Source organism: Manacus candei, unplaced genomic scaffold, assembly GCF_025592945.1.
Source record: "Manacus candei isolate 608988 ecotype Guabito, Panama unplaced genomic scaffold, ASM2559294v1 h1tg000035l, whole genome shotgun sequence".
Classification (NCBI taxonomy): Eukaryota; Metazoa; Chordata; class Aves; order Passeriformes; family Pipridae; genus Manacus; species Manacus candei.
The window spans coordinates 8,256,059-8,282,330 of NW_026138083.1; the positions used below are offsets into that span (position 1 = coordinate 8,256,059).

The window sequence follows — 26,272 nt, forward strand, 5'->3', positions numbered from 1 at the left end:
AAACACAAAAAGCGAGTGAGCAACAGTAACTGCCACTGCAGCTGAATGGGTACTGATCATGAAATATTTTCTGACAGTCTTCCACTCATGGGGGAAAACAACACCCAGCTCAGGAAAAACACCCACCCTTGGGTCAGAGGCCAGGACACTTCCCAGATCCACAGTATGCCCAGCCAGCCTGTCCTTACACCAGGAGCAAGGAAATTATGGTTCTGACCCAAGAGCACATGCAACTTGGATTGAATGACTACAGCAATTCTCTCTCTGCCCCGCCCTCTCTTGTAGATTACCCTTCCCAATGCAATCAGTTTAGCTACTCAGCTAAGTAAAACTATCCTTTTGAGGTTACCATAGTTACCATAGGGTTACAGGGTTGCTCTTTGAGGAGGGGCAAGGAGCACTGCCCAGGAAAGATGTCCTCTCGGTGGGCTGTCGGTACACAAGCCAAGAGCAAACTCAACCTCTGATCATCTGTACCTGATGTAAGGTTTCAGGACACGGGATGTATAAGGGCTAACAACACTGTGGTCTGTCAGCAGGTCTTCTGAGCCTACGAGTCGATACAGAAACTTTGTTGTCTGCTGTCGATATCCCTTCATGGTGGGTAGCATAGTCTATACGTACAGAAAAATGCAGAACATTTCAGGAAGATCAGTCAATGATTTAACACAGGGGAATTATATCAATGGATGCAGAATAAGGGCCTTTCAATGTGACAGGATGGACTGGACCATGGTGGTCCCAACTCTGTGGACTCTGCTGTGCACTCTTAGAGTTAGTGCCCAAACCTATGAGCTGCCCTTATCACTCAAAAAAGCGCTGCAAGTTATCTCCCTCCTACGTACTTTGTAGAACATTCACCTGTTTAGGTACTTCCAGACCTCCATCATCAGCATTTGAGCAGGGCTGGAGTACAAATACATCAACATTTGTGATGCTGACACTGATAGACTGTTGTGCTGTACAAGCATGTCTCAAGAAGAAAGGGTCTTAAGATAGCATCGGTGAGGACACAGCCCCAAGTCAAAATGAGTCTTGTTCATATAATCCTTTTTATTTTGGCAATCAGATAACCTCGATGTGACACTGCTGTCTGTAGCAAAAGCTTTAGAATAACCAGTGCCAAAAGCTCACTTAGATTTGGAAACACCCACCTGGTATCTATCCAAGATCCTGAAGTCCTGGCTAGTAGTTCTGTATGTTGCTTGCCCTGCTAGGGACCTGGAAACACCTCCTTCTTTGGCTCCATAAATCCCATCAACCAAGAGCAGTGCAGCATTCACAACTTGGTCCAAGTCAAAGAGTGGCAGTCCTCTTTCCCTCTTGGCCTGCCTGACTAAGAGCTTGCGCCTCAGCCTCCGGGCCTCTGGGGTCATGCTCACAGCATTGGAACAGGCTTCAAGTCTCTTCAGCAGCAGCTTTTCCTCATAGATACTAACAGAGGTATGCTTGGGAGCTCTGGGTTTAGCATCCTTCTCCAGCTGTGGCTTTCTTTTGTCTCGTCCCCTCACCTTCAACAATGTGTTTGACTCTTCAGGATCTTCACTGTCACCTTCCACCCGTTCTGTTTTTTCTTCTTCACTCTCCACCTCTTGCTTGATCTGTTCAGCTGTCTTCACTTTTTTTCTGCTTGCTATCAGAGTGCCAGCACTGGCTGTCCCACTGGGAGGGGGCACATACTCTATTCCTGGATCTATGACTCCATCTCCTTCCATTTCCTCATCATCTGTTGAGCAGATCAAAATAATCCAGGGAGAAAAAAAAATTTAAACATCAAAGCTCCATTTCAAAAAAGGTTGTCACAGGACTCTTCTGCTAAGGAAAAACAATGTGGTTTTACCCAACACACTTTGTTTTCTATATACTTCTGGATCTCCTGATTTTGGACAGGAGACACTGTAAAGAGTCCAATTTCAGGACACAGAATCAATCCTGTTCCTAAAGTGTCTTGTAGTTCAGCATCTGAAAACAGAGCCCTGTCCTGAGCTGCAAGCTCATGCTCTTTGACAAACGTTAAGTTCTGAAAATTCCTGAAGACTGGAGATCAAATGGTCAAGCTGAAAAGCTGCATCTTCAGCTAGCATATCCTGGAGAAGTTCTGTTCCTCTACAGAACCTCACTATTTTTCCTGCCATCCAGAAGTGCTTTGGTCTGGCTCCTTAAGGAACTAAAAGCATTCAGCCTGCATCGCTGCTTTGCAATCAGACCCAAATTCAGCATCTTTTAATCAAGATGCTCAAACTTATAAATCTACTGGGACATTGGCACGAGAATAAAATTTCTCCCATTAAAAACATTTGAGAGAAAACTAGAGTTGCTATCTAACAGTGTAATCTGTGTTGCAGTGAAATGCTTATCCTGAGTGGTACAGCAGTTGCCATGTGAAATCTACCCACTATTTATTCAGGATCCCTCAGAAAACAATAATGGGGGTTTCTTCTGGCCTTAGAAGCTGGTAATACAACGATGGAAAACTAGTCAATTCTCACACTCAATTAAGACAAACAATATTACCAGTTACTTTCCATCTTATCTTGAAAAGATCCTGCAGTTCACTGGGAATATCCTCCAAGAAAACTACATGTGGTTCATTACTAAACAAAAAACATGGTGCCTCTTACCGTGAAACAGAGCCTGTGGTGGCATGACATCTGGGATGAGATCTGCTTCCGAGAGAAGGCTGGGAGTAGCTGAATGTGAGGCTGGAGTGCCAGGAGCAGAAAAGTCCAGTGATGGGGAAGGAGAAGGGCTTGTCAGAGGTGTGCGATCTGATGAGCTCAAGGAGGAGAAGTCAATCACCTCTCCTTTCTCAAGGACAATATCAGGACGGCGGCAGCGACTGGTGAATTTAACAGGAGTGGAGGAAGTACTCCGGTCCAAGAAGCCGGCTGCCTCCTTCTGGGCTCTCCGAATATCCTTGGCTTCCTGAGTCCGAGATCTCTTCTCCTTCAGCTCCATGGCTGATTCAACTGGATTGCGGCTTACCCGCTTTCGGAGTCCTTCCACAGTAATGATGGGATCCAGGGGTGGCTTTGAAGCTGCTAAAAAAGTAGTTCACTTATTCTAACAGACACTGAGCTCCTGCAGTCACCGGATACATACTACACATCCAGAAAAACACACTGACTACAAACCTTAAAAGATGTATTTTCAATATGTACAAGAAATTTGCTCTGGGACACGTAGCATTAAGCCAACACACAACTAAATCCTCATTAAAGCCCCAATCTTGTTCCTCTACACAAAGGAGAACTTGCATCTAGTGACAAAAGTCAAAAGACATTCCCCACAGTAAAGAGAAGTAGAGAAATTCAGCTAAATTCAGGGGATTTCAGCTAAAAGAGAACAACACAAAACACTCTGCACAAACTTCAAAATCCTTTAAATCAGTTAGCACAATGCAAAAAGGTAATAAAATATAACAGGCTTCTCACACTACAGTATATACACTATAGTTCTCTTGAGTCAAACCTTACATCACAACAAAACTAAGAATCTGTCCCTGCACACAAACACATGGTTTTAACTGGACTTTTCTCATGGCTTCCAGCTCTAGACCAGCTAGGAACCTACACACCATCAGGTACAGAGTTACCTTTTGCCTTTAGGGCAGATGCAGACAGCTTCTCTCCTTCAGGTTTCATTGTTGGGGGTTTGTTGTGAACCAGTTTCCACCATCCCGGTTCTCCAAATTCCTGTGCCCCTGAGCGGAAAAACAAGGGGCTCCCCACAGAGAGACAGCCAGCAACTGTGCTCCACCATGTTGAGGTCTTTTTCCTATGGTGGGAGAGAGGAAAACAAGTGTTAAATCCTTGCTCGCCAGCTGTGCTTTCATCCTGGAGTCTCCTCCAAGACAGAAAGGGCAGAGTGCTTCTGCCACTGGCACTGATGCACATACACTGAACTACTCTGAAGCACATTTTTGGCCACTTGGAGGCAGGGAGCTGCATTTAAGCCTTTCACTCTGCTGGGCAGTGTACTCTACTGGGTATATGAGTACTTTTTGTTCCTTTAAGAGCTGGTTAACCAGTTAACCAGGGATAACTAGGATGTCACTTGGGGAAGAAGTGAGAAGAATTATTAAAGAATTGCCTCTGTAGCCAATAACTGAAGTACTCTCCTGGACACTGGAGAATCTGGTTCATGGTGCACAGCCTAAACTCATAGTTGCACAGGATCTCAGGATTCCTTCTTGCCTTTGCACACCTCCACTGGCAAAAACTTCCATACTCAGGCAAGGATTGGCTGAGCAGGTATTTGCTGCTGTCCAAGTGTTGCACTTGCACACCTTGGGGTACTCAACCTCATAGGTGGGAGATTAAACTCAGGTGCCCCAGAGCAAAGTCTAGAGTGTTACAGTAAATCTGGATAAGCTGTACTTTAATATGCCAAGGAAGAGAAGCATTGCGTGCCTTGAACTGCTACACATCCGATGCAGCTGTCTGTGTTCCACCAGTGGCTTGTCCAGGCAAGCGGGGAAACTGTGTCCAAGGCCAGTAATCACTCGTTTGAATTTTAATCAGAGCAAGGAGTGCCCAGTTCCCAGGGCAAGTCTCAAAAGGGAACAGCAAACCCTGGGAGGCAATGGCTCCCTTAATGAGGGACAATGGGCCATCAGCCTGTCAGGGTCACTGCGATTACCAGAGAGGACAAATGCTAATATTTCTGAGAACAAAGCAAGGAGGCACAGACAAGCAATGAAAGCAAAGCCAAAGAGTAAATTTGGTTAGGGAGAAAGGCCAGATCTTTACAACAGGGAAATCTCTGCTTAAGAAAAGAAGCTGTGAAGTCAATCAAATCTACAACTTGGAAGGCTTGCTCAGTTCCTTTCCTGGCTTCATAGCACATGCATTAACAGTGACACTTAGGTTTGACAGCTTCAGCACGCTCAGAAAAAATGTGCCGTTCACCCATACAGCCAAGACTGTCCTTTACAAGAGGGGTTCCTACTCTGACAGCTTCTTTACACACAATCAAAAACGTTTCATTGGTTTGTAACACCTTCTATGTAAAAGCCAAGATCCAAAAGTATTAAGATCCAAAACAATCTAAAAGGTGAAGCTCAGTTCTTCTTGAAGAATTTGGTCCTTGCAAGCCTTATAGCCAAGTAATGTGGTACTTTCCTGGACCACAGTTTTGTCCTTGAAGCCTTGTAATACCCATCCATTGTGACTATTTAGAAAAACTCAAAGGCTTTGCAGGTTCACATGCTACCTTAAGGAAGATAAGAAATAATTCAAAATACATGCATTTGTATTGTTTTTGTGTGACATTCTTGGGGCTGTTTTTCCCCAGTAAGAAATGTTTATTTTTTCTCAAGAGTACCCCTCATGCCTATATTCAGATTCTCAATATTAAATGCTCCAACTTTCTCACTAGTGAAGCTCAACAGAGATGTTGCCAAATTAACCAGGTTCTTGGCCATTTGTATAACAAACTCCTTTGGTTCGCCTACCAGACCTTCAGGCAAACATCACGTCTTTACCTGTTCCCTAATAGGAAAGTCCAGTGTTTCTCAATAAAAGCACAAATATCTTCTTTCCATCTGAAGTACCCCTGACGGCCCGTTCCTTCCAGAGACAAATTGTACATTGCCAACATGACGACCTGGAACAGAAGGTGTTGGATACAAGTGAATCTTTTCAGCTTTCTCTGCTGAACTATCCCCCACAGCTGCCACACACACGCAGATCTGTGCTCCCTCATAAATATCTTATTTTTGCAACATCTCATAGGCAACTTCTGCAATCCATCTTCTTCTTGGTTTCATGCTGCCCGTTCCTGTCTTTCTCTTGTTAGACGCATATTTGCCTAGAGATTTCTCCATCCCAGAGGAATAACAAGCTGCCTCGTTATGCAGGTTTATGCTGAGACACAAAAATTTTGCAACTGTTGTATAAATAAATTACAGTACAACTGTGGTCTGAAAGTAGTGTAGGGAAACAGTCTTTCAAAAAAAAAAAAAGTGGTCACAAGTAATCCTACTATCTAATCAATCAGAGATATAATGATCTAATCCATCAGACAGTGGTCTTTCTAGACACTTATTTTCCAAACTGAACAGACTGTAAATGCTCTGTAAAATTAAAGATCTCCTAATTGTTCCAGGTATGCAAGAATCAGGTTTGTCTACAGGTGATCTTCATTAAATAGAAACTGTTTACGCACACTTCACAACCAAATTCATTCTGACCTGTTACATACCTAAACTAAAGGGCAGGTGTGAAAACTATTGCACCTCTTTTAAGTAAATCCCAGGTGACCAACTGTTAATTACATTTACTTAATTCATTTGAATACAACTAAAATCAGCTGGGCTGGGATCATCTTTCAACAACCACAAAGTTTGGTACTACTTCCAACAAGGACTTATACTTCACCCTCAGAGGAGTCTGAAATATGTTTTTCTTAGGCAGATTGGTCTCTTCACAGTGGACCTTAGCTTTCTGGGATGCACTGCTGAACACATCAAAATGAGGAAATATGGACAGCTTTCATGTCCCCTGCCTCACAATCCCTCTTAGTTTGGTAACTATTTAGGATTTTGTGGTTCTTTAAATCATGTGGGACAGTCTCAGAACTTCAAAAACAATTCTCTTTTCAGATGGCTAAAGATAAGGATCTGTTGAGGCCACATACTCTGAAAAAAAATACAGAAATCACTGTCCCCATTTTTTCCTGTTTCAGATGAGTTAATTTGACCCCTTCCCTCAATTCAGCTTATCAAGAAGAAGCAGCAGGTCTGGCTGCTGGAAGCCTAGGGAGGTAGTCATTAGTCAGCTTTCTTCCTCACCCATTTTGATTTTGTCTGCCCCTTCCCCATGCCACTCTGAAGAGACTTGAGCATAATGCTAGAAGCCTTTCCTGTCCAAATTAGAAGCTTGCTGAAACTCTGCTGGTCTGCCAACCACAGACTGCTACACCAATCTTTTCCCCTGCACTGGCCACCACGAGAAAGCACTGTAGGAGTTATAACTGATGTTTTAAATTATCTTTTATGGGACAACACACTGCTACTGTCCTAAAGGATGCAAACAGATGTCTTGCACATACTGCCCGATGTGGAAACACTGCTGAGCAACAGCTACTGCCTGTACTGAAAAACGCATTTTCAGCAGAGGCAGCCGGCACTGCCTGCCTGTCCCTTGAGTGCCCTTCACATGATGTGCATCAGTCTAGTACCTGGTCATTGCTGTATAATGCAGATTATTTTGATTGCTCAGGTATGCAAGTCACTGTAATAGTGAATTACACCAAGGACTCTTGTTAGTGCATAAGCAGCCAGGCTGGAGCTTTGTATTCAGGGAGCTGGCAAACTTTTTGTTTCTATGTTGCCACTTCAGTCATTTTACATTTTCTTATATACAAAAAACCTGCTCATGCCTGGCAGCTAAAATCTGCCTGAAGCCATGAATTCATGAGCAACATAAGGAGAAAAAAAAAAAAAGAAAAAGTAAGGAGAGCTGTTTGTATTATTATCTTTCAATTTACCTTCCAAATGCTCAAGTTCTCATATGCAGGCAATCCTTAGCTAATTAATTTCTGAAGTTCACGCATATGCTTCTTTCTTACTGAAACTGATCCTCCTTTTCTGTGTAGTACATACACAACAAACAATTTTAGAAGTCCTACGGTTGTTCTGCTGGCACAAACATTTTACTTACCTGTTGCCACGTTAATCTCAGACGTTCAAATTGCTCCTTCCCATCTTCTGAGCAATCAGAGCAAGTAAATCTGAAAAAGTTATCTCCTTTCAGGTAGCTGAGCTGTTCTCTCAGTTGACCTAAAATGAAAAAGCAAAAATCAATTTCTTTGTCCTTTTATTAAAAAAATGTGCTGCAAGGGAAATTTGGATTTCCTCCAATATCAGGCAGAAAAGTACTTTTTTTCCCTTCTCCCCAGAGTTCAAAGACCCAGGCAGTTCCGAGGAAGCAATGGACCTTGCTGTCATGGAAGGCATAGATTCATTTCACTGTTGCAGCAGCCAGTAGTGACTAACTGAAAAGCACAGGCATCAAAAAAGGGTATTCTACATAACATCTGAATGTAGGTACAAAGCCAAGGATTTCCTTGATTCTGCAGCATTTCTCATTCCTCCTTGCTTCCCCTAGATAACCTATAGACTTCAATACATAACTGTTTTCCCACCCTACTCAGAAAAAAAACCCAAACTGACCTGTTAAAAAAGGTATGCCACTGCAAAGGTTATCAGTATATATATTTGTTCTCTTCCATGTCATCTTTCCACTCACTGCTATGTGCTTTTACAGCTCTCTGTTCCCTGATACTGAAGTCAGATTGCCAGTCCCTGTTTCAGATCCCAAATCAGCAAAGTACTTCAGCATACACTTGGCTCCTTAAAGCTAACCCTGCATAAAAGTTTGTCTGAACAAAAGCAATACAGCCACTTGTAAAACCCCACACATTCAAAATGACAGGCTCTAACTCTATGTTTCTTCAGAAGAGAAAAAAGAATAGATTTAACACATGAATCAAGGTTTCCAAACCCACCCAGAGTTAATTTACAAAAGTATGAAAAATTGAAAAATGACATCACAGGAAAGGGAAACAATTAAAGACTACAGCGTTCGTGGAAACTTGCACACAAAAGGTATTTCACTGCAAGTATGTCATCTCTTTACTGTATAACGACACGAGATCAAGCATTTTTAATGTATGGATGCTCTACTTCCATAGTGAATTGCAGAATTTAATTACCCACACTTCGTAGATTAACAGAATTTCTAAATGGCAATTTAATGTAAAGAAGTGATTATTTGTGTGAGCATGTTGGCAATTTCACAAGTGACAAGTGAACTCCATATAACTGAGCCATTAGGGAGAGTACAGTTTTTCCCTTTTACATTTATGTTGCACATTTGTATCTAGTTACTGTTGCTTTGCAATTGGCTTTTTTTGCTCTTTGGATTTGTTCCAGAGCAACTGGAGAGAGGAACATCTTTGTAAAATAAAACAAACAGTGTTAAATCAAGCACTCCAGTGTAATTCATGCTACCTTTAACTCTGCTCCTTTTATTATTATATTTAAAGTTAATATTTCCCTTTACTGCACAGTAACTTAATAGTACAGTGCTGGTTCCATTACGTTAACATCTCAATACTAACATGCCTTGAGAGATTTCTAAGCTGTAACTTTTGGCAAATTCTAAGAAGGCAAAAAGGGCAGCTCTGACATATATGGAAGGCAGTTGCCACCTGAAGAGTTCACTATTTCTCTCCACAAACAAACAAAAACCCCACAGAAAACCCAAATCAAACCAAACAAAAAACCTCACACCAAAACCAAAAACAATTAGTGCTTAGCAATATCTGGCTTTTGGATCTAATAATAGATCAGATAACCCAGAATTTAATAAGTAAAGTCATCTGTTACGCTGCTAACAGCATATATCTTAAGTCAAGCGCCAGAGCAGAGGGATCGAGTTCTGCAGCTTGCTCCAAACATCTTCCAGAGCTGGCTGCTGCAGGCCAGACATGTTTCTGTGAAAACCAACTCAAATTCACATTAATGGGAAAACCATTAAGGTTGAGATTTAGGCATTTACTCCACAGATGTGACAAATCAACAGGAAAAAATAAAAAAACAACACCATCACAAAGTCCTTTTCTTCCACAGAGCTTTACAGCAAGGGTCATTATTTTTATCTGATAGAGCAGAGAGGCCAATTTGCTTGGCTAAAGTTCCCTAAACAGCTGCAAGACTTGGGAGGATGTGCGTGTTTTTGAAGTCATACCCTTGTTCTCTGCTAATTAAAGAAGACAGTCCGACTTCCTTACAGAGAATGCCAGCTTTGGACATACACACAGCTCATGGATCAAAGTATCTAACACACACCACTGCCATTGGGCTGCAGGGCTCCATGCAATGCCAAGCCTTTCTCCAACGTATGATAGGATACAGCTAAACAAGGGCTGCCCCGTAAGACAGGTATGCAGGACAGCACAAACAGCTTGCAAACAACAACCACAGGAATGCAAGTGAGGCACAACACAACTGGCAGGCACAACACAACAGGCAGGCTTACTTGCTGGGATCCACTTCTGGCACTTCTCGCAGTAATAGGACATCTCCTCCATCCAGGATGCTTCACCTTCATCACTGTTTAGAGAGTCCCCACTCTGGTCATGTGATAAATCCACTGAAGCCTGGTCCTCAGACTCGACAATCAGGAGAGTCTCCCCTTCTACCTCACCCTCCTCCAGGCCCTCTGAGGTGGAGGTCCTGGTGGCTTCATCATCGTGGCGACTGAGCAGCCCACTCATGTGAACGCTATTAGCCATCCTAGATCGTGTTTGCAATAATGAGCTATTCCTCCCCACATTGACCAGTCACACTGGATGTGCCAACCAAGTCTCCACAGTATGACAGAGGAAATGTTTTTTGTCCACCCTATAGTTTTAGGGAGTAGATTATAACCTGTACAAAATAAACAGTCTTTCACAGATTATCTCTGTTAGTTAAAAAATTTGCAAGTAGTTAGATATGAATGATCTCCAAACGTTTTTAATCAAGCCTCTAAGGACCCAGGCCTGTGCCTAGGACTTCTGGGAACCTTTTTGCATTAGCACCTTGTCTCTTTCTTCCATAAGCTGCTTTGTCAAAGCAATCTGCTCTTCTAACAGGCGAATATTCTCCTTTTTCTGATTTTGACGCTCAAGATCTCTGAGAACTCCACTTCGCAGCCTCTGAAAACACAAGATTCAGGATTTATCACAGCTCTGTGATGCTGAATGTGATTAACCCCCACCCAGGCTCCAATCCCTCCTGCAGGGCTGTTCACCACGCTGCCTTTGCCACAGCCACTTAATGTGGTTTGAATCTTGAGGAGCTGATATCAATATCAATAAGCCAACAGCACTACACCAAAAAATGCTTTATTTGAACTTGCTTCAAATGGGTGGTTTTACTAAATGGTAAAGTTATTGAGCAAGTAAATGCTATGCACCTGTAATTCCCATGCCATGCAGGATAGACGTCATCTATAACACCTTGTTATCTCTGCCCTAAATCTTTACTAAATTGGAATAATATCCTCAAAACTTCTCTTCTTGGAGAGAATTTTGTGACAAATTGGAAATTATTTTGCGAAAAACTGCCATGTGTCTTCACCTGCCTCATTCTGCTCATTCTTAATCTTAAAAAATACCCACAGCCTCTTTGTGCCAAGTTCTTGAAAAAGCAAGGCACTTCATCAAAAAATATCCCCTTTACCTAAAATTTTCATTATAAATCATATAAATACATAACATATATATATAAATAAATATAAATACATAACATGTGCAACACACACCAGCAGCTTGTAAGCCCCCCAAAGGGTGTAAAAAGCCCTAAGAAAATCCCAGCTGCTCTTTGTTTCCTGCATATGCTTCTCTCTCTCTGCTACCTGGACATTTTTATTCACATCAATACTTTGATAATTAGGTGAAATGTTTGACCTTTGTATCTCACCAGGGGAATGTTAAATAAGTGAAACCAAAACTGGTGAGATGGATTGGAGTGTGGTAAAGGACAGGAGGGACTAGCTGGGAACTGGCTGCACTACTCCAGATATGCACCTCTGGGGACAGGTGAGGCAGCAAAGCAATGTGATGAGATCAGATATGGGATGGGTGACACTATGAAAGGAAACAAGGAACCCGTGAAGTGTTTAATTGGTTGTGCAGAAGACATAAAGCTGAGATACAGTTCCCCAGCAACTTCAGCTGAGCACAGGCACTGCTGCTGCCATCCTTCCAGCCTCATGCTCCCAACACTGCTGTCCCACCCCAGGGCCAGACATCAGAAAATAATGCTCTGCCCAGTCTACTTTGGTGGTTTGGCTTAAACTCCTCGGGCAGGCAACGTGGTTTCACATATTCAGACACTTAATAGATTTCAAAGCAATAGCTATAAACTTGTCAGAAAATAAGATACACAAAGATAGAAATATTATAAATCAGTAAAAACATGAAATGATTGTTGAGAGCCAGCCCTGGCTCACATCTAAATCATGCTGTGTGATCACAGTCATGCTTAGCACAATTAAAGATTCAATCTTTAGCTGAAGCTTAAAGCATTATCTACCTGCCTAATTTACCAATTCATGTGCAGCTTGGACTCAGGAATGAGAAAGTTTCCACAGGTATCAAGGTTAGCCTCTGGACACTAGAGATACGAATAAATTATTTAGCCTAATGGCAAAAAAAGATTAATAATTTATTCAATCCATTCGAATGATGCCAAAATGCACCTGCAAATAATTTATTTGAAAGCTGACCCTGAAGTTACTTTAGATGTCTGTGATTATTATTTGACATATTCTCACAGTTTTATTCCTCATCTAGCATGCCAATAACTGCACATTTCAAAGGCAATTATTTTTCCTGTTAAGATCAAAATAGAAAGGCTTTGTTTAAGAAGTAATTTTACCTTGTTAAGAAAATGCACAGACGCATACGTCAGCCAATAACCAAAACTCCAGAAATTAATCTAATAAAACTAGTTCCTTCCCATCAGCTTCTATCAGCTACACTCAGGTTATAAATTAGTAATTGCTGAAGACAAAGTTCATCAACTTATTATCACATTACTATTTGTTAATAACAATAAAGAAGTGGGGAGATACACCAAGAATGTAATCTTTTTGCCTTCACAAAACACAGCTATTCTGCAATCTTTGAGATGGTGAACGCATTTACTTTGAAAATGCACAGTTTGCAAAAGACATCTGTATAATTTGAGTATCACAAGTGACAAAGAGCTGTGAAAAAGTTAATCTTCTCACCTTCCTCTATTCTTGGAAGTTAGCACTGCTTGCCTTCTGCATCAGCTTGCACATGCAAGCTCAAATCACTTTGGGCCTGGCACAGCAATTTATAAAAGTCAAAAGTTTATTAATCTGCATAAAGATAAATCTGAAATAATCCCCACACCAGGACTGTAAAATATCCACATTATTTATTTGTTTTATATTATCTAAATAAGTGGATCTCTAAAACATGGAGCTCTTATTGTCTGACGACCACAAAGAATTATAAAAAGAAAATCTGAGATTTCATTTATAAAAGATAAGCTTTGAGTCTTGGTGCTTCTGAATAGCGATTTAAAATTAAGTTAAACTGATGGCTGTGGAAAAAAAAAGAATTGAGTATTTTGGATTCACTTCTGCAGCAGCAGCACAATAAGGGATGTTAATATCCTGCAAACATATACAGTTTAGCACCATATTCAGCTTTTCGAGACATCACTTCGAATTTTAGATAAATGGTTTGTGAACCCATCCCCATTTGTACAGGCCAGGCACTTCTGAAGTCATGAGTTCTCTGCATAGAGTTCAGGGTTGTGAAGTCTATGGGCTTGCCCATGCCTGCGTGTATGGAAGAATGGCAAAGAATAGACACTGGATCTGTCGTCCAAAACCTCAAAAATGTTTTGTCACTGACCAACTCGATCTTTTGGCCCCTCCATCTCTAGGACACTCAGCAAACCTGCCTATCTGCCAGCAGCCTGGAAGCAATGACACTGATACCCTGCACAGAAATGGCTGCTTCCAGATCTAGAAAAATAAGTTAAACCAGACCTATGGGGAGAAAGCTGCCCACCTGTCTGGGAAGCAGAGGATCTCTCCAGGTAGAAGCTTGCAGCAGCCACCACAATTGTAACAACCACAGCAATTCAGCCTGTTGCCCGAGGTGTTACTGCATGACACATAGATCCTGGCCTGACGGTGGTATTACTTATTTACCTGTAGATTCTGTTATGTTATCTCTACAGAATAGGAACATTTTGTAAACCTTCATTTATTTTCACAGTCTCTCTATGAGATGAAGGAGAGATATTAGCCAAGGATTAAGGTCAAAACATCCATTAAGTTTGGGTTTCTCACTGAAATACACAAAGGTTATGTTCATCAGAGCATGTGTTGTCCTGCAGCACTGCTCAAAGTACAGCTCTGATTAATTTCAGCTGTAGTTTAGTTTATGAGTATTTAGCACATATTCCTGTCAGATCCTCAGTGGCTCAAGGCAGGTACACTGAATTAGAGAGCAACAACCTACAAAAATGGGACCTTTAGTGATCTACCCAACATATATGTCAGCTCTGGCAAATGTAAAGCCATTACTGGTTGCCACTCCAAGAGACCAGCCTTCCTCTCCTTGGTACTGCCTGTGTCATTCAGTGTGTTGTCCAACTCCTGCACAAATAAAATTGCCTCTTTCCTTACCCAGACCAGTCTCGTCCTCCAAGATCTACCGTTCTCAAGCACTGACAGAGACCTCTTGAGGGGAAAAAATATAATGCTGTAATTACAGACTGCATTGTAAAGCCCACACAACAGCCAGCTGAGCTTGGCTATGGACTAGGAACTTCAAGTCCGGTGTTCTGTAACTTCTGTTTCAGCGTCATTTAACATGGGCTGGTTTTGTGCATTTTCTAGATTTTTTGGTAAATAAGGGAGGCAAAATCAAATGGGTGCCCTCATTCCAGTACTTCCTTGGCTCATCAGCAGGGTCCAAACCAGCACACTCACTGCCCAAACATCTGTCACATGCAATACATTCATTACACAATTGTACAACTTTTAGTCCTGGGCAGGACTTCTCTGTACTGGGACTCACCATCATCGGACCTGACACTTTTGGCTGTGGGCTCTCACACACAGGGTGCCTGTCAGGAATTACCTGATCTTTGTAAATGTAGCACCGAAAACTTCCCTGTTTAATTACCACATGGTGTTTCTGACAGCCTGCACTCTGCCTGTCCTGTCAGAACAAGAAGGGAGCCAGGCCAGGCTGCATGGCACAGAACAGCCCTTTATCAGGATGCATTTGAGGAGTTGAGGAAAAGCAGATCACATGCACTGCCAGAGGAACAAGCACCAGAGGGACAGCACAGCCAGACAGGGAAGTGTCCTAGAAACACTGCCAGGGTGGTGGCCTTGGGCCTAGAGGGTGCAGGATTACATCCTTCCTGCATGCTGGCTGCTGGAGAGGGAGGGAAGTGCCTCCACCGAGCCTGTCATGCCTCACACTGGGGCTCCTTGCTATTAGCCCCTGAAGGGAAATGCACAGGATGAGATTAGGGAGCTGGTGCAGCTAAAAGAGCATGCAAAGGGCAGATGCCAAGGCAGGAAAACATGGAGAAGAGGTAGTTCATGGAAAGAGAAACACAGGGGGCAGCGCAGGGGAGGCAGCACTGGTGGGGCACTGCAGTGCAGGTGCAGCTCTGGCCCCTGGGCGCCAGGCTGGGCACACCGAGTGCCTGCAGCCCCGTGTGGGGCACTGAAGGGAGGGATGGATGGATGAAGGAAGGGAGGGATGGATGGATGAAGGGAGGGAGGGATGGATGGATGAAGGGAGGGAGGGACGGAGGGATGGAGGGATGGAGGGATGGAGGGATGAAGACAGGCTGCAGCAGAGACACGTGGAGCTGAGGCTATGGGCCCACGGCGGGAACCGAGCAGGGTGGGGCGGGACGGGGCGGGGGCGGCGCTTGGCCGTCGGGGGACAGGTCAGGCCCGGACGAGGGGGCGGGGCGAGGGGCGGGGCCGCCGTGGGCGCGGGGCAGGGCCCTGCTCGCCCCCTCCCCCCCGCGCCCTGCGACGCGCACTCACCTCCAGCTCCCGGCGCTGCTGGACGTGCACGGCCACCACGATGGCGGCGGAGAGCAGCGCGGAGGTGGCCAGCGCCAGCCAGGAACTCCGCGACATCGCCGCTGGGCGGGCGGCGCGGGGGCAGCGCCGGGCGGGCAGGGGTGCGGGATAGGGCGAGGAGGCACGCCCCGCCCCCCGCCGAGCGCCGAGCGCCTCGAGCCAGGCCCGAGCAACCGAGCGCTGATGCGGGGCGGGGCTGAGCACAAGGAGGGGGGATTCGGGAGCGGCCGCTAGCGGCTGTCGGCACGGCACGGGGAGCGGAGCCGGGGCTCCTCGGGGCCGCGGGAGGCTTGTCGCCCTGCCGAGACTGGGCACTTGCACTTCTGGCTTAAAACTCTGACCTGGGGTGCTAAAGACGGGCCTTTGTTTCATCAACGCCCCTACTGGGGAGACGGTGCCCGAGTGTGTGAGTGCTTCACAGACAGAGAAAAAGTTATATTTCCAGTGCAGATGGCTGTCATGAATGATACTGATCCACCATGTTCAGAGGTGATCCAGGCCTCAACTAGAAGAATTCAGCCTTTCAGGGCACTTTTGCTCCATAACACTTAAAAGCAAACTTCTCCCTGGCTTCTGTGGAGCAGACAGATTCTCAGCCATGCATCGGAGAACCTGTCAGCACTCACTATCTGCTGCCTTGCCACTCAAATGAGCATAGCAGAGGTGCACAAGAGTGACTCTTAGGAATGTATCAAACAAAAGGATGTCTGGTGGGGAGGGGGGATATACCATGAGGTCTCTAAAACCCTGATAGAAGTCAGGGAACAACCATTCACTGTTTCCCACAGCCAGGGGGTAACAAGCTTAAACCAAGCAGAAAAAGGTTGCACCATGTGGGACTAAGTTGTGGAATTCATTGCCCTTGTACTCCAGAAATTGAACCTACCTATAAATTCAGAAAGGAACTGTACAAATTCCTGGAGCACCCTTGATGTCTGGATGCTGTTTTTGTCTCACAAGCTCCTTAAACCACAAATGAACGAGAATGTGGGAGGTTTGTTGTGAAAGATGTAGGCTTATTCCTGACTCCTTCCTGTGCTTTTTTTCTCCAAGCATCTGCCACAGCTCACTGCCAGGCAGTATGGTGGGGCACAAGGAATCTCAACCTCAGCAGGTGCCTGAGTTTTTTCTGTGGTAGGTCAGGTGTTCCTCCTCTTCTCCCTTCCTCCCAATGGCTGGGCCTTGTTGAAGGGCTTGCCTTCCCTGCCATGGCCCTGCTCTTCTGTTTTGGGGGGTTACCCCCTTTCCATGCTTAAGGTGAGCTCGTTCAGGGAGGGAACCTTTTCCAAACCCAGCCATGGACCAGATGGTCTGGTTCAAAACCCTGCAGTAGCAACAGTGTGGAAAAGCCCATTTTCCTTTTTCTGAGACACTTTTCCAGCTGGGTTGGGTAAGCCCACCAGAGGCACACTGCAGAGGCACAGAAGTGGGGGTGGTGGAGGAGAGAGGGCAGGAGTGCCTAGTGGTGACACCAGCTGTTTTAGGTGGTGGTTGGGAGAAGGACAAGAGAGAAGATATCAGAGTTACCCCAATGAACACAAGCTTGGTGACCCTTGACCTGTTGCAGAGATGTCTCGTGAGGCTGATGGGGCGTGTGTGACTGGCAAAGCCTAAAGGAGACTCTGAAAAGCTGAAGGCCATTTTTCCCCTGGGCAAAGAGCTCAGATCTATATAGTGGTCTTGGATAACATATCTTCAGTCCATCCTTAGGGGGTATTTTTTCCTGGATTTCAAAGAAAATTAAGCTTGTGCAGCCTTTGTGCCTCATCCACCCCCTCCCTTGCCTCTGTGCTCTTACACAGGCATTTACCACCCTCCTTAATAAGGCTGCATTGCAGGCCCCATCTCATTAAGACTTCCATGTTTATTTCTCCATTCCAACCATTTTGATGATGTGGAGGAGTTCAGGCTGAGCTTTGTGTAATGGATGGTTATGCTGAGCAGTGTAATATCCCATGAAGGGAAGGGGTGGCAGTGTCAGCTCAACCCTATTAGCCACCAGAGAATCCAGAAAACAGTTTGCTCAGTTGTGGCTTGCCTTAGCGACAAAAAAAAAAAAAAAAAAAAAAAAAGGAAAAAGCCTAAAGAAAAGCCTGCAAGATATTGCAGAGGAGGAGGACAATGTTTGAACAGACCCTATTTCCAGGTTCATGTCCTGAACCACAGCCCCCTCCTGCTCCATTTCTCCCATGGAATATGAGGAACCACTCTCACTTATCAAACTGCAAACAAAAATAATCCTAATGGTATGTTTTCACAAAGCTTCCCTCTTCGCAGAGGCAGCTCTCCCTCCTTCCTGGGTGGGCATGTACATGAAGGCATGTGTGCTCACACAGTAGACTTTGCATGCACCTGGAGCACTCCACCAGGACACAGTGGCTCAGCTACCCTAGTGGCAAAGAAAACAAAAAAACTAAACCCAAATTCAACCTAAACCAAGTTTTCATTTTCTCTGTGAAGCCATGTGTGGCTGACGAGTGCAGGTATGCATGCAGGTGCCTGCACAACAGTCTGCAAGGTCTCCAGATAGATACAGAGCTCAGCACTCAGGATAATCTACCAAAGAGAGGAGCACACTGTGCCTGCTCTTATTAGCATTGATTTTCTCCCTATGGCAGCGCTAATAATAGCAGCAAAAATATAGAATTGCTATGATGTAGAGACACTTTTATCTCACTGTGATGCCTTTTTCACTTTGAGAAAAAGAATTACTCCTGTCCCCCCACAACAGTGACAGACCTGGTTATGACAGTATAGGCATCTGTTGTCCAGGTGCAGCTGCTCTGGCCCTGCAGTAAATGTTTCTATTGGATTTGCTGGGGGGGTCATGTTGTTGGTATTGAAAAATGCATTATGCAGAGGAAAAAACTGTAATGTGGTAATTTTTGTGTCCCTCCTCTGTAATTCAGAGGCATGGTCACTGGGGACTTCTCTGTGCACAGAAACTAAAAAAATAGTTTAAATTAATGAAATGTATGTATTAAAAATGCCTTATTGTGACCAGGTTAGCCTCCTCTCTAGGCAGGTGGAGGTATGGCTGGCTTGGGCAAGTTTTATTTTCTGTTGGGCATGAATGAAGTGAAATCCATCCAAACTTATCCCCTCAGCACTTGTATGGAAGCCTCACCAGCCTCTGATATGTTCTCACCAGCAATCTGGATGAATTTTGTTGCTTCTCCCATGCAGACAAGCCCCAGGGCTCTGATAGTTCTTCCCAGGGAGCTGGAGGGAAGCAAGTTTGATTGTCCTGAGGTTTAATGATGGAGGATTGCACGATTACGAGCAAGATTACAAGGAAGGAAGCATTAAAACTTTACTTCCATTTACAGAGCAGCCCGAAAAACAGTTACTTTTGATTTTAAATTCCCCATGCACTTCCTCCTTCCAGTGGTGAGGGCAGAAACCTGGGGCAGCCACTCATGGAGTCTTGCTGATTTTTATAGTCAGTTATGTTAGTTACATGTTAGCCAGCCAGCCCTGGGGACACCAGTGGGTCGCCTCCAGGTAAATAAACTAAGGTGTGGGCTCGGCCGCCACTGCTGCCACCTCATATTGCCCTGGCTGCAGGGTGGCAAGGCCCTCATGGCCCCAGACGCCCTGCACCACCAGGATAGGGGAAGGGGGGAGAGCAGTTTGGATGGTGGCTGCCTGCCACATCTCTCCCCGCTCTCCCCATGGCACGGCTTGTCTGCGCCCTTCATTTTGGGACTCCGCAGAGGGTACCCAACTCAGGGAATGCACCCTGGCTCCCTCCTGCGTGTGCTTCCCCTGAGAGAGGAGGGGCAGTTGAAATGCAGGTGGAGGCCAAAGTCTATCTGCTCAGCAGCAGAGAGAGGATGTAAACCCAGCATTTTATAATTATATTGGTGGCAATTGCACAGACCCTTGCCCATGGATGGCGGGAGGCAGGTGTTTTAGCAGTGCCATTGGGAATTGAGGGCAGAGATGCTTACAGGCATGGGGTTGGTTTTTTTTTTCCTGGAAATCATTGTAAAAGGCACTGGGAGATAAAAACCCTTATAGAACCCCAAAGCATTGGCAGAGTAATTCTGCAGTCACCCTCAGCTTGCATGGCAAAGGTAACCCCGCCTCAGCACTAGGGCCACTGTTAGGCAGGGAGGTGTGGGAGTCTCTGGCCCCAAAGCAAGGTGAGCCCTGTGGGGTGCTGCACCCCCCAGCTCATACCCTCCCAGGGCTCTCCCAGGAGAAAGAGGGCTTCTTGGGCTCCAGTGGTGCTGCTGTGCAGGGAGCAGGGAGAGGAGGGCTAAAGTAAGGCTTTGGCCTCATCTAGGTGGGCATGGAGGGGGCAAGAGACATCCACAGGTGCTGCAGACAGCACTGTGTCCCTCCAGCTGTCAAACCACAGCTGTAGGGAAAGGACCCCAGCTGGAAGCAGCACCACTGAGCTCCCTGAGTGATTTCATAGGCAGTGGGTGTATATCCTGGTGCTTAACTCATCCTGGGCTTGTTGGAGCAGATGCTCTGCTGTAGCATAGGCAGGACAGGCAAGGACTCTCCAGCAGCAGCACTGGATCCTTGCAAGGAGCCAGCCCTCCACATGCACACGTGGCACCAAGACAAGGAGCAGGAAAGGTCCATCTCTAACACAGCAGTATTAAAGACTCTCCCAACAGGGGTTGGGACATCCTGTCCTGTCCCCTGGCCCTGCCTAGAGCAGTTTTGTGCTCAGGCTGGCATCAGCACTGCCAGTAGCCAAGGCTGTCCTGGTGGTTCTCCTTGATGGAGAAGAGCTGAGGGGAGCCCAGAGGAACCTCATCTTCTCTCTCTACTGTTACCATAACCCCCAGGGAGTTGCACTGCTTGGTCAGGGGTGGCAGCAATAGGACCATCCTGAGCACCCAACTGGAGAGAGTTATTCTTTCCTCCAGCTCATAACTGACCCTCTCTGCCCTGGTTACTGCTCCCTCACTCTGTTAATCTTTCTGTTCTCCCTCAAAAGCACCTGTCAAAAATCTCTCCTGGAGATTTTTGAAATGGTAAAGAAATACTCCAACTCCATATGCATACAATGGGGTTTATGGCAGCCATCATCTGGTAGGAATGAGGAAGCCTTGGGGGCCCCAGAGGTGCCATTTGTCCTTGGGGAGGGGGGAATTTCTACCACCGAGGCTGGAGCTTGGAGGGGGATGGCAGTGTTGGCAGGGCTTGTGGAAGGGGGAAAGCGCAGCCCCCTACAGGCCCCCAAGGTGTTGCGGCAGCTTATCAGCCCATACCAGCTGTGGGAAGCTGGGGTTTTAAAGGCGTTTCAAAAGCACACTCATTATTTTTAGGAATCTGGAAAGGGACTGACTGGGTCAGACCCCAGTTGTGGCTCATTCAGCTTTTTTTTCACTAGCACCCAGCCAGCACCCACCTTTCCATGAAGAGCTTTCTCTAGTGAACCAGGTGACTGCCTGCTCCCTAATCCCTGATAAATCCCAGTCAGCTAATGAGACAGGCTGCTGACCCAGCAGCCAGGCTTTGCATGCCTTGCTTGAACTCAGCCTCAGAGCACATCCTGGTGTGCAGTGCATCCCAAAACCAGTGCATCCTGATGGCAGTGCATCCTGATGTGACTTGCATCTCAGCATCAGGACATCCCAACAGCAGCACATCCCAAGGTGCAGCACATCCTGGCAGCAATGTGTGCCAACAGCAGCGCATCCTGACATGTGTCAAGTGTATCTTGACAGCAGCGCATCCCGATGTGCAGTGCATGTCAATATCAGGGAAAACGTGTCTTTTCTGGGGCAATGCCTCCCATCTGCATGGGTCACCCTACTGAAGCAGACTCCAGCTGAGCAGCAAAATGGTAGCATGGAGATATGGTGATGATGAGTTGAACATAAGGAGGGAAAACATCTCTCTCAAGGATAAAGCCAGGGAGTGGATGTCAGTGGACAACCTGTGGTAGCCTTTCCACTGTATTTGAGCAGTAGCTGTGGCCCCCTCTGGAGATGGAATTGGGCTCAGATGGGGAAGCTGCTCATCTGGCTGAACCCACCTGGCTGAATCTTTCTGTGACCTGCCAGAGAGAATCCAAAATCCAAATCACTGGACAAAAAGAGCAAGAAGCTGCTGCCCCATTTCTTCGCTGTTCACACAGCTGTTGGGTTTGGTGCATAGAGAGACGTCTTTTGTGAAAACATCAGAGAAACCCTGGGTTTGAGGGCCACCATCAGCAGCAACTGGTTAATTGAAGACCTGGCAGGGCTCTGACTTACATGGATGTGGCTTTGGGAAGTTAGAGCCCGTGTGGATTTGTTGGTGTCTAGTAAAAGCAGTGTATTTTTAAGTACAACAGGAACATTCAGAGGGGGTAGCTTTCTGTCCTCTATTCAGCTACCAATTTGAAGGAAACTCTTGGAATTTCGCTACCTTTGCAACCTTTGCTGCTCTATTAGGCTTGGTAGAAACACATTGAAGTGCCCAGGGAGGAAACACCAGGCAGTGAGATTGAAGGGATCCAAGCAACAAAAAAAAGTTAGACAGTGCAGTTAAAGCTGGTAAGGGGCTTCAGAGACCTCCAGAGACAGACGCTCACTCAATCAGGTTTCTATGTCAGAGTCTGAGAGCTCAGGGCTCTGCCAACCACCTTGTGAGAACAGACATCTCTCCAAGGGGGTCATGATCCTCACAGAGTTGTGCTGGACCATGTGCAGGGGATAAGAGGCACACAGGGTCCTCCAGCAGCCTCATCAAGGCTATGGATACCATGGGGAGGATGCTCAGGGGTTGTTGCTGGGGTCTGACACCCCACAAGGACTTTACAAGAGTGGCTGGGTGCCATTTCCGCAGGGAGTGGGACTCAGAGACTCATTGGGGAGCAGCCAGACAACCTGGGGTGATGCTGGGTGCCCCAGGGGAGCAGAACCACAGTGAGTGGGCAGCCAGAGAGACAGCGCCAAGCTGATGAGGGGAGTGGGAAGGAAGCGGAGGTATAGGTGGAGAAAGACAGGGAGACGCTGGGAGTGGCAGGGTCCGTGGGAGGCAGGGAAACAGGAGCCCGATGAGTCAGCCTGGTGGGGTTCTTTGAAACTCAGCAGGGAAGCACAGGCAGGGCAGGTTCTGCTGCAGCCTGGGGAGCCATCTTCCCCCAGCTGGCACCTTCTCCATCTCTCCCTGCTCAGTCAAGGAAAGCAGATCACCCTCCAAACTGGGGCAGCTTGTGGAGCTGCTATTCTCTCCTTCCAAGATAATGCTGGCGTGGAGCCACTCTGTCTCCGTCCGCTGTGGTGAAGTGGTTCCTCATCTAAGCGGGAGAGCTGCCAAAACCTGGCTTGGAAGCACAGCTTTCCAGTGGTCAGGTTTGGCCCCAAGGCGGCAGCACAGAGGGTAGTGCGCAGGCATGACTAGGGCAGTAGCTTTGCTCTGTCAGTCTGTGCCACCCCCAGCAATGCTCACATCCCCCAGACCTCCTGGAGATGCCGTGCTTTGGGTGGGAACCTGCTCTCAGAGACAAGGGCAACCCCTCCAGCAAGGCATGATGTGTGTTTGCAGGCGTCTGCTGAAACCCATCTGAGTCACGCTGGTGCTGCAGGCATGCGATGGGGTGTGGGGCGGGCTGGACAGGAGCGTCTCCAGGAGCGTGTTGCCTCTTCACAGGCAGATGCTGAGCTGCAGCACCAAGGGCAGCCATGCAGGTGGAAGGAAAGCTGGGGCTGGAAACAGCATGTACCCCAGGTGAAGGTTTCTTCTAGAGCAGGGGGACATTTCCTCTGTGCTTTTCTGTGGGCTTTTAAGACATGGTCCTCAGAGGTCCCCACAATCCTTCTTGAAAGACCCTATGACATGCTTGTCCTCCACTGGATAATCCAGGGAGGCAGCAGATTGGGAAAGGTTAGGAAAGAGATACTTCCTTCTGTGAACCCTCTCTCTGTAATGTGGCTGGGATGCAAACCCAGGGCTCCTGGTGGTCTCATGGTGCCCATTCCTGGGTGCTGCAAGGACCTCCATGCTCAGCATCCCACCTCGGATGGAGAAATGCAGAGCATTTCAAGGAAGGGGTGTCACACCAGGGTGTTTCCTGCAGAGAACTGGGCAAAGTTTTGACACCCAGCCTCCTCTTCATGTCTCACAAAATATCTCTTAAGAGCAGCATGAGGGTTCACCAGCCAAGGGGGTGTCAGCTGGGTGTTTGAGTGACTTGCAGCAGCCCAGATGTCCCAGCCCTGGTGTTTCAAGAACATCACAGAACACAGACAATAAAGGTTCATCTTCCCAAGGACGTGAAGCTGTGGCCTTTCTTTCATGGTCAGTAAACTTGTATAAATCCCCCCCACCTGAGTTCTGGTGGGAGCCAGAAACCGAAGGTTACACTGTTGCATTGCCAGGCTCCTGTACCAGCCAGGGTCTCATCTCTGTCTGGCTTGATTTGGATCAAAATCATGAGAAATCCAGAGAAATAGGGCCCTGGGTGACTACTGTCAGCCTTGTGGGCAGAGTATCCCCAGCCCCTGTAGGTGTACCTGCTGGAGTCCCTCTACTTCTGCGTAGGAGGAGTGATGGCTGGGGGCAAGATCCCACTGGGGGCTGAGCGTGAAGGTCCCTTTGCTGGATTCCATGCTCTAAGACATCGCCATGGCATTGCTGAGGGACTGTGCCTTTCAACAGTGTTCATCTCTGCTGGGCTGTGCAATCAAACCCACGTTCCTGCCCAGGCCATGTCCCTCTGCAGCTGCATCATGCTGATCATGATGAAAAGTAGCCCAGGCAAGAAGAAGAAAGGACAGGACTTCTCAGGATCACAGCTAAAATATTCATTACACCTCTTTTACTGAACATCTCTCCTCTGCTCTTCTCAAGCCTCCTTCTCTTGCTCCCTGCACCCAGGTCCTTGCCCCCAAGCATGCTTTCCCCACTTCTTTCTAGGTGCCGTATCAATAGGGGTGAGGCTGGCAGTGAGATGGGGTCCTACAGAAGGGACAAGTCCCCCTGCTCCTCGCACATGGCCATCAATTCAATCTCCCCACAGGGTTAGCTTGGTAAGGAGTGGGGTTTGATTGTGACTGCAACACATGGCTGATTCATTGTTTGATTCCATCTCTCTCTCCTCACTCACAAATTATTTGAGTGAAATGAAATAAATTTTAGTAGTCAAATCTGTAAGGGGGGGGGGTCCCACTGTGCTTTGACTCTACAGGACGTTCTGTACGCTTAATTTGATTTACATCCATCACTTCAGTGGGTGCATGGAGAAGGATACCAGCAGCCCACAGACACAGATAGTGACATGTCCGTGGGCTGCCTTGCCGAAGACAGTGTGGCCCCAAGGATTCCACTTCATGCTGCTGCATGTGGCTCCCTGCAATAGTGTTGGTGGGGTCGAGCTGTGAGCATGCTCCCCAGGCTCTTCCAGGTTAGAAAATACCAAGGAATGGTACTTTTAGGAAAGGCAGTATGGTTTTCTTATGGGCTCTGGCCAAGCAACAACAAGGCTTGGTCAACAGTCTGTATTTCTACCTGCTAGCTCAGGGGGAAGGCAGCCTACCACCACTGAGATGCTCTACTTCATGTAGCTGATGTCTCTCCATCCAGCTCTTCTTGCCTTGCCAGAGGCTGCAAGACTTTCTCCACTCTGTGTCTACAGTGGTGGTGGGCACACCTCAGCACTGACCACTCATGTCAAGGCTCCAGAGCTCATAATAATAATTTAGTTCCTGATTCAGCTGTGCTTGTGAGTGCACATCTGAATTGTAAGTGAAGTGTGTCTTCCAGGACCTCATTAAATAGGAACCTCAAAGCAGGATTTGAGAAAGCCCAGATGGCAGCGAAGTTGTCTCTTGGTTTGGGAGCATTGTGATTAATGTCATTTACTCCCTCTTTTGCCTTAAAAGACAAGGAATCATTAAAATAAAAGAAATCTCAAGTTGAAAGCATTGCAAAAAATCAATTAAACCCCACATAGCTGCATTTTGTCCTGGAGCAAAATCTCAGACATAACAGAGAAATTACACAGCCTTCAAGAGAAAGAAAGAGAAGGTTTTACTTGTGGTATTGCTGAGGTATTGCCGGAAGGCATGCTGAGGTGGCTTCTTACTGGTACCTGCAGAGACTGTAACTCCCTGCAAGGAGTAGGGGCAGCAAGTAAGTGCCCCCAGTCCTTGCCGCCACTCCCAGGGCCTATCTCGTGGGTCAGCGGTCAGGGCTTAAAAGCCTTTCTAGAGGACAAAGTGCTGAGCGGTGGGGTAACTCCTCTGCTGGGATAAAGATGTCTGTGCCTGTGTGTTGCTCAATTAGACCTTATCAAAACAGTGGGTAGGGCTGATGTGGCTCATGGCTGAGATTTCCTGGCTGGAAATACCAATTGTTGGAGGAGATCTCTGACAATGTGTCAGCTGATGCGGCACTCGGGGCTGGAGCTAGGGCTTCTCCAGCTCTGGCGGTCCAGCCAGTCCCACACCCCCATGTCTCAGACCCACACAAGAGCTCACACCTCTTTGCCCCTGGAGCCCAAAAGAGTAATGAGGACCTGAGTCAAGCTGAAGTCTTTCACTTGGCTTCGACATTTGAAGGTGTGTCCTTTCCAGAGGCTCCAGGTCCAGCCCCTGAAGTTAAACTTTTGTCTGGAGGAAACAAATGGTGAAACTCCCATCAATTCCCCCTGGCCTGTGCTT

The 26,272-nt window shown here is 46.6% G+C and overlaps 2 protein-coding genes across 13 annotated transcripts in view; both read right to left on the bottom strand.

Annotated features, from left to right (window-relative positions):
* The window catches only part of KAT14 (lysine acetyltransferase 14), a 151,636-nt gene extending 141,321 nt beyond the window's left edge, over positions 1 to 10,315 (bottom strand). For 11 of the 12 annotated variants that reach the window (XR_007905335.1, XR_007905336.1, XR_007905337.1 and 8 more), the window contains exons 1-7: positions 10,047 to 10,315; positions 7,665 to 7,783; positions 5,486 to 5,607; positions 3,596 to 3,777; positions 2,622 to 3,041; positions 1,155 to 1,726; positions 478 to 614 (exon numbers count right to left, since the gene is read on the bottom strand). Coding sequence is in view for 2 of the 12 variants with exons in the window: in XM_051792674.1 (XP_051648634.1) it covers positions 478 to 614; positions 1,155 to 1,726; positions 2,622 to 3,041; positions 3,596 to 3,777; positions 5,486 to 5,607; positions 7,665 to 7,783; positions 10,047 to 10,302 (1,808 nt within the window). In the remaining 10 variants the exon portion in view is untranslated. The remainder of the gene's footprint in view (positions 1 to 477; positions 615 to 1,154; positions 1,727 to 2,621; positions 3,042 to 3,595; positions 3,778 to 5,485; positions 5,608 to 7,664; positions 7,784 to 10,046) is intronic. The other variant, XM_051792677.1, reaches the window with a different exon arrangement.
* A 240-nt stretch (positions 10,316 to 10,555) lies between these two features.
* LOC127473277 (protein PET117 homolog, mitochondrial) lies at positions 10,556 to 15,781 on the bottom strand. Its single transcript, XM_051792712.1, has 2 exons — positions 15,618 to 15,781; positions 10,556 to 10,707 (listed from the first exon to the last, which is right to left on the bottom strand). Exons 1-2 carry the CDS (start codon positions 15,711 to 15,713, stop codon positions 10,558 to 10,560), a joined length of 246 nt encoding a protein of 81 aa, XP_051648672.1. The 5' UTR covers positions 15,714 to 15,781; the 3' UTR covers positions 10,556 to 10,557.
* Positions 15,782 to 26,272: the final 10,491 nt, after the last annotated feature.

Bases quoted from the DNA above. Each gene is read 5' to 3' on its own strand.
- LOC127473277 (XM_051792712.1), bottom strand. From the start codon at position 15,713: ATGTCGCGGAGTTCCTGGCTGGCGCTGGCCACCTCCGCGCTGCTCTCC. The intron at 10,708-15,617 runs GTGAGTGCGCGT...TTGTGTTTTCAG, and splicing joins AGCAGCGCCGGGAGCTGGAG to AGGCTGCGAAGTGGAGTTCT.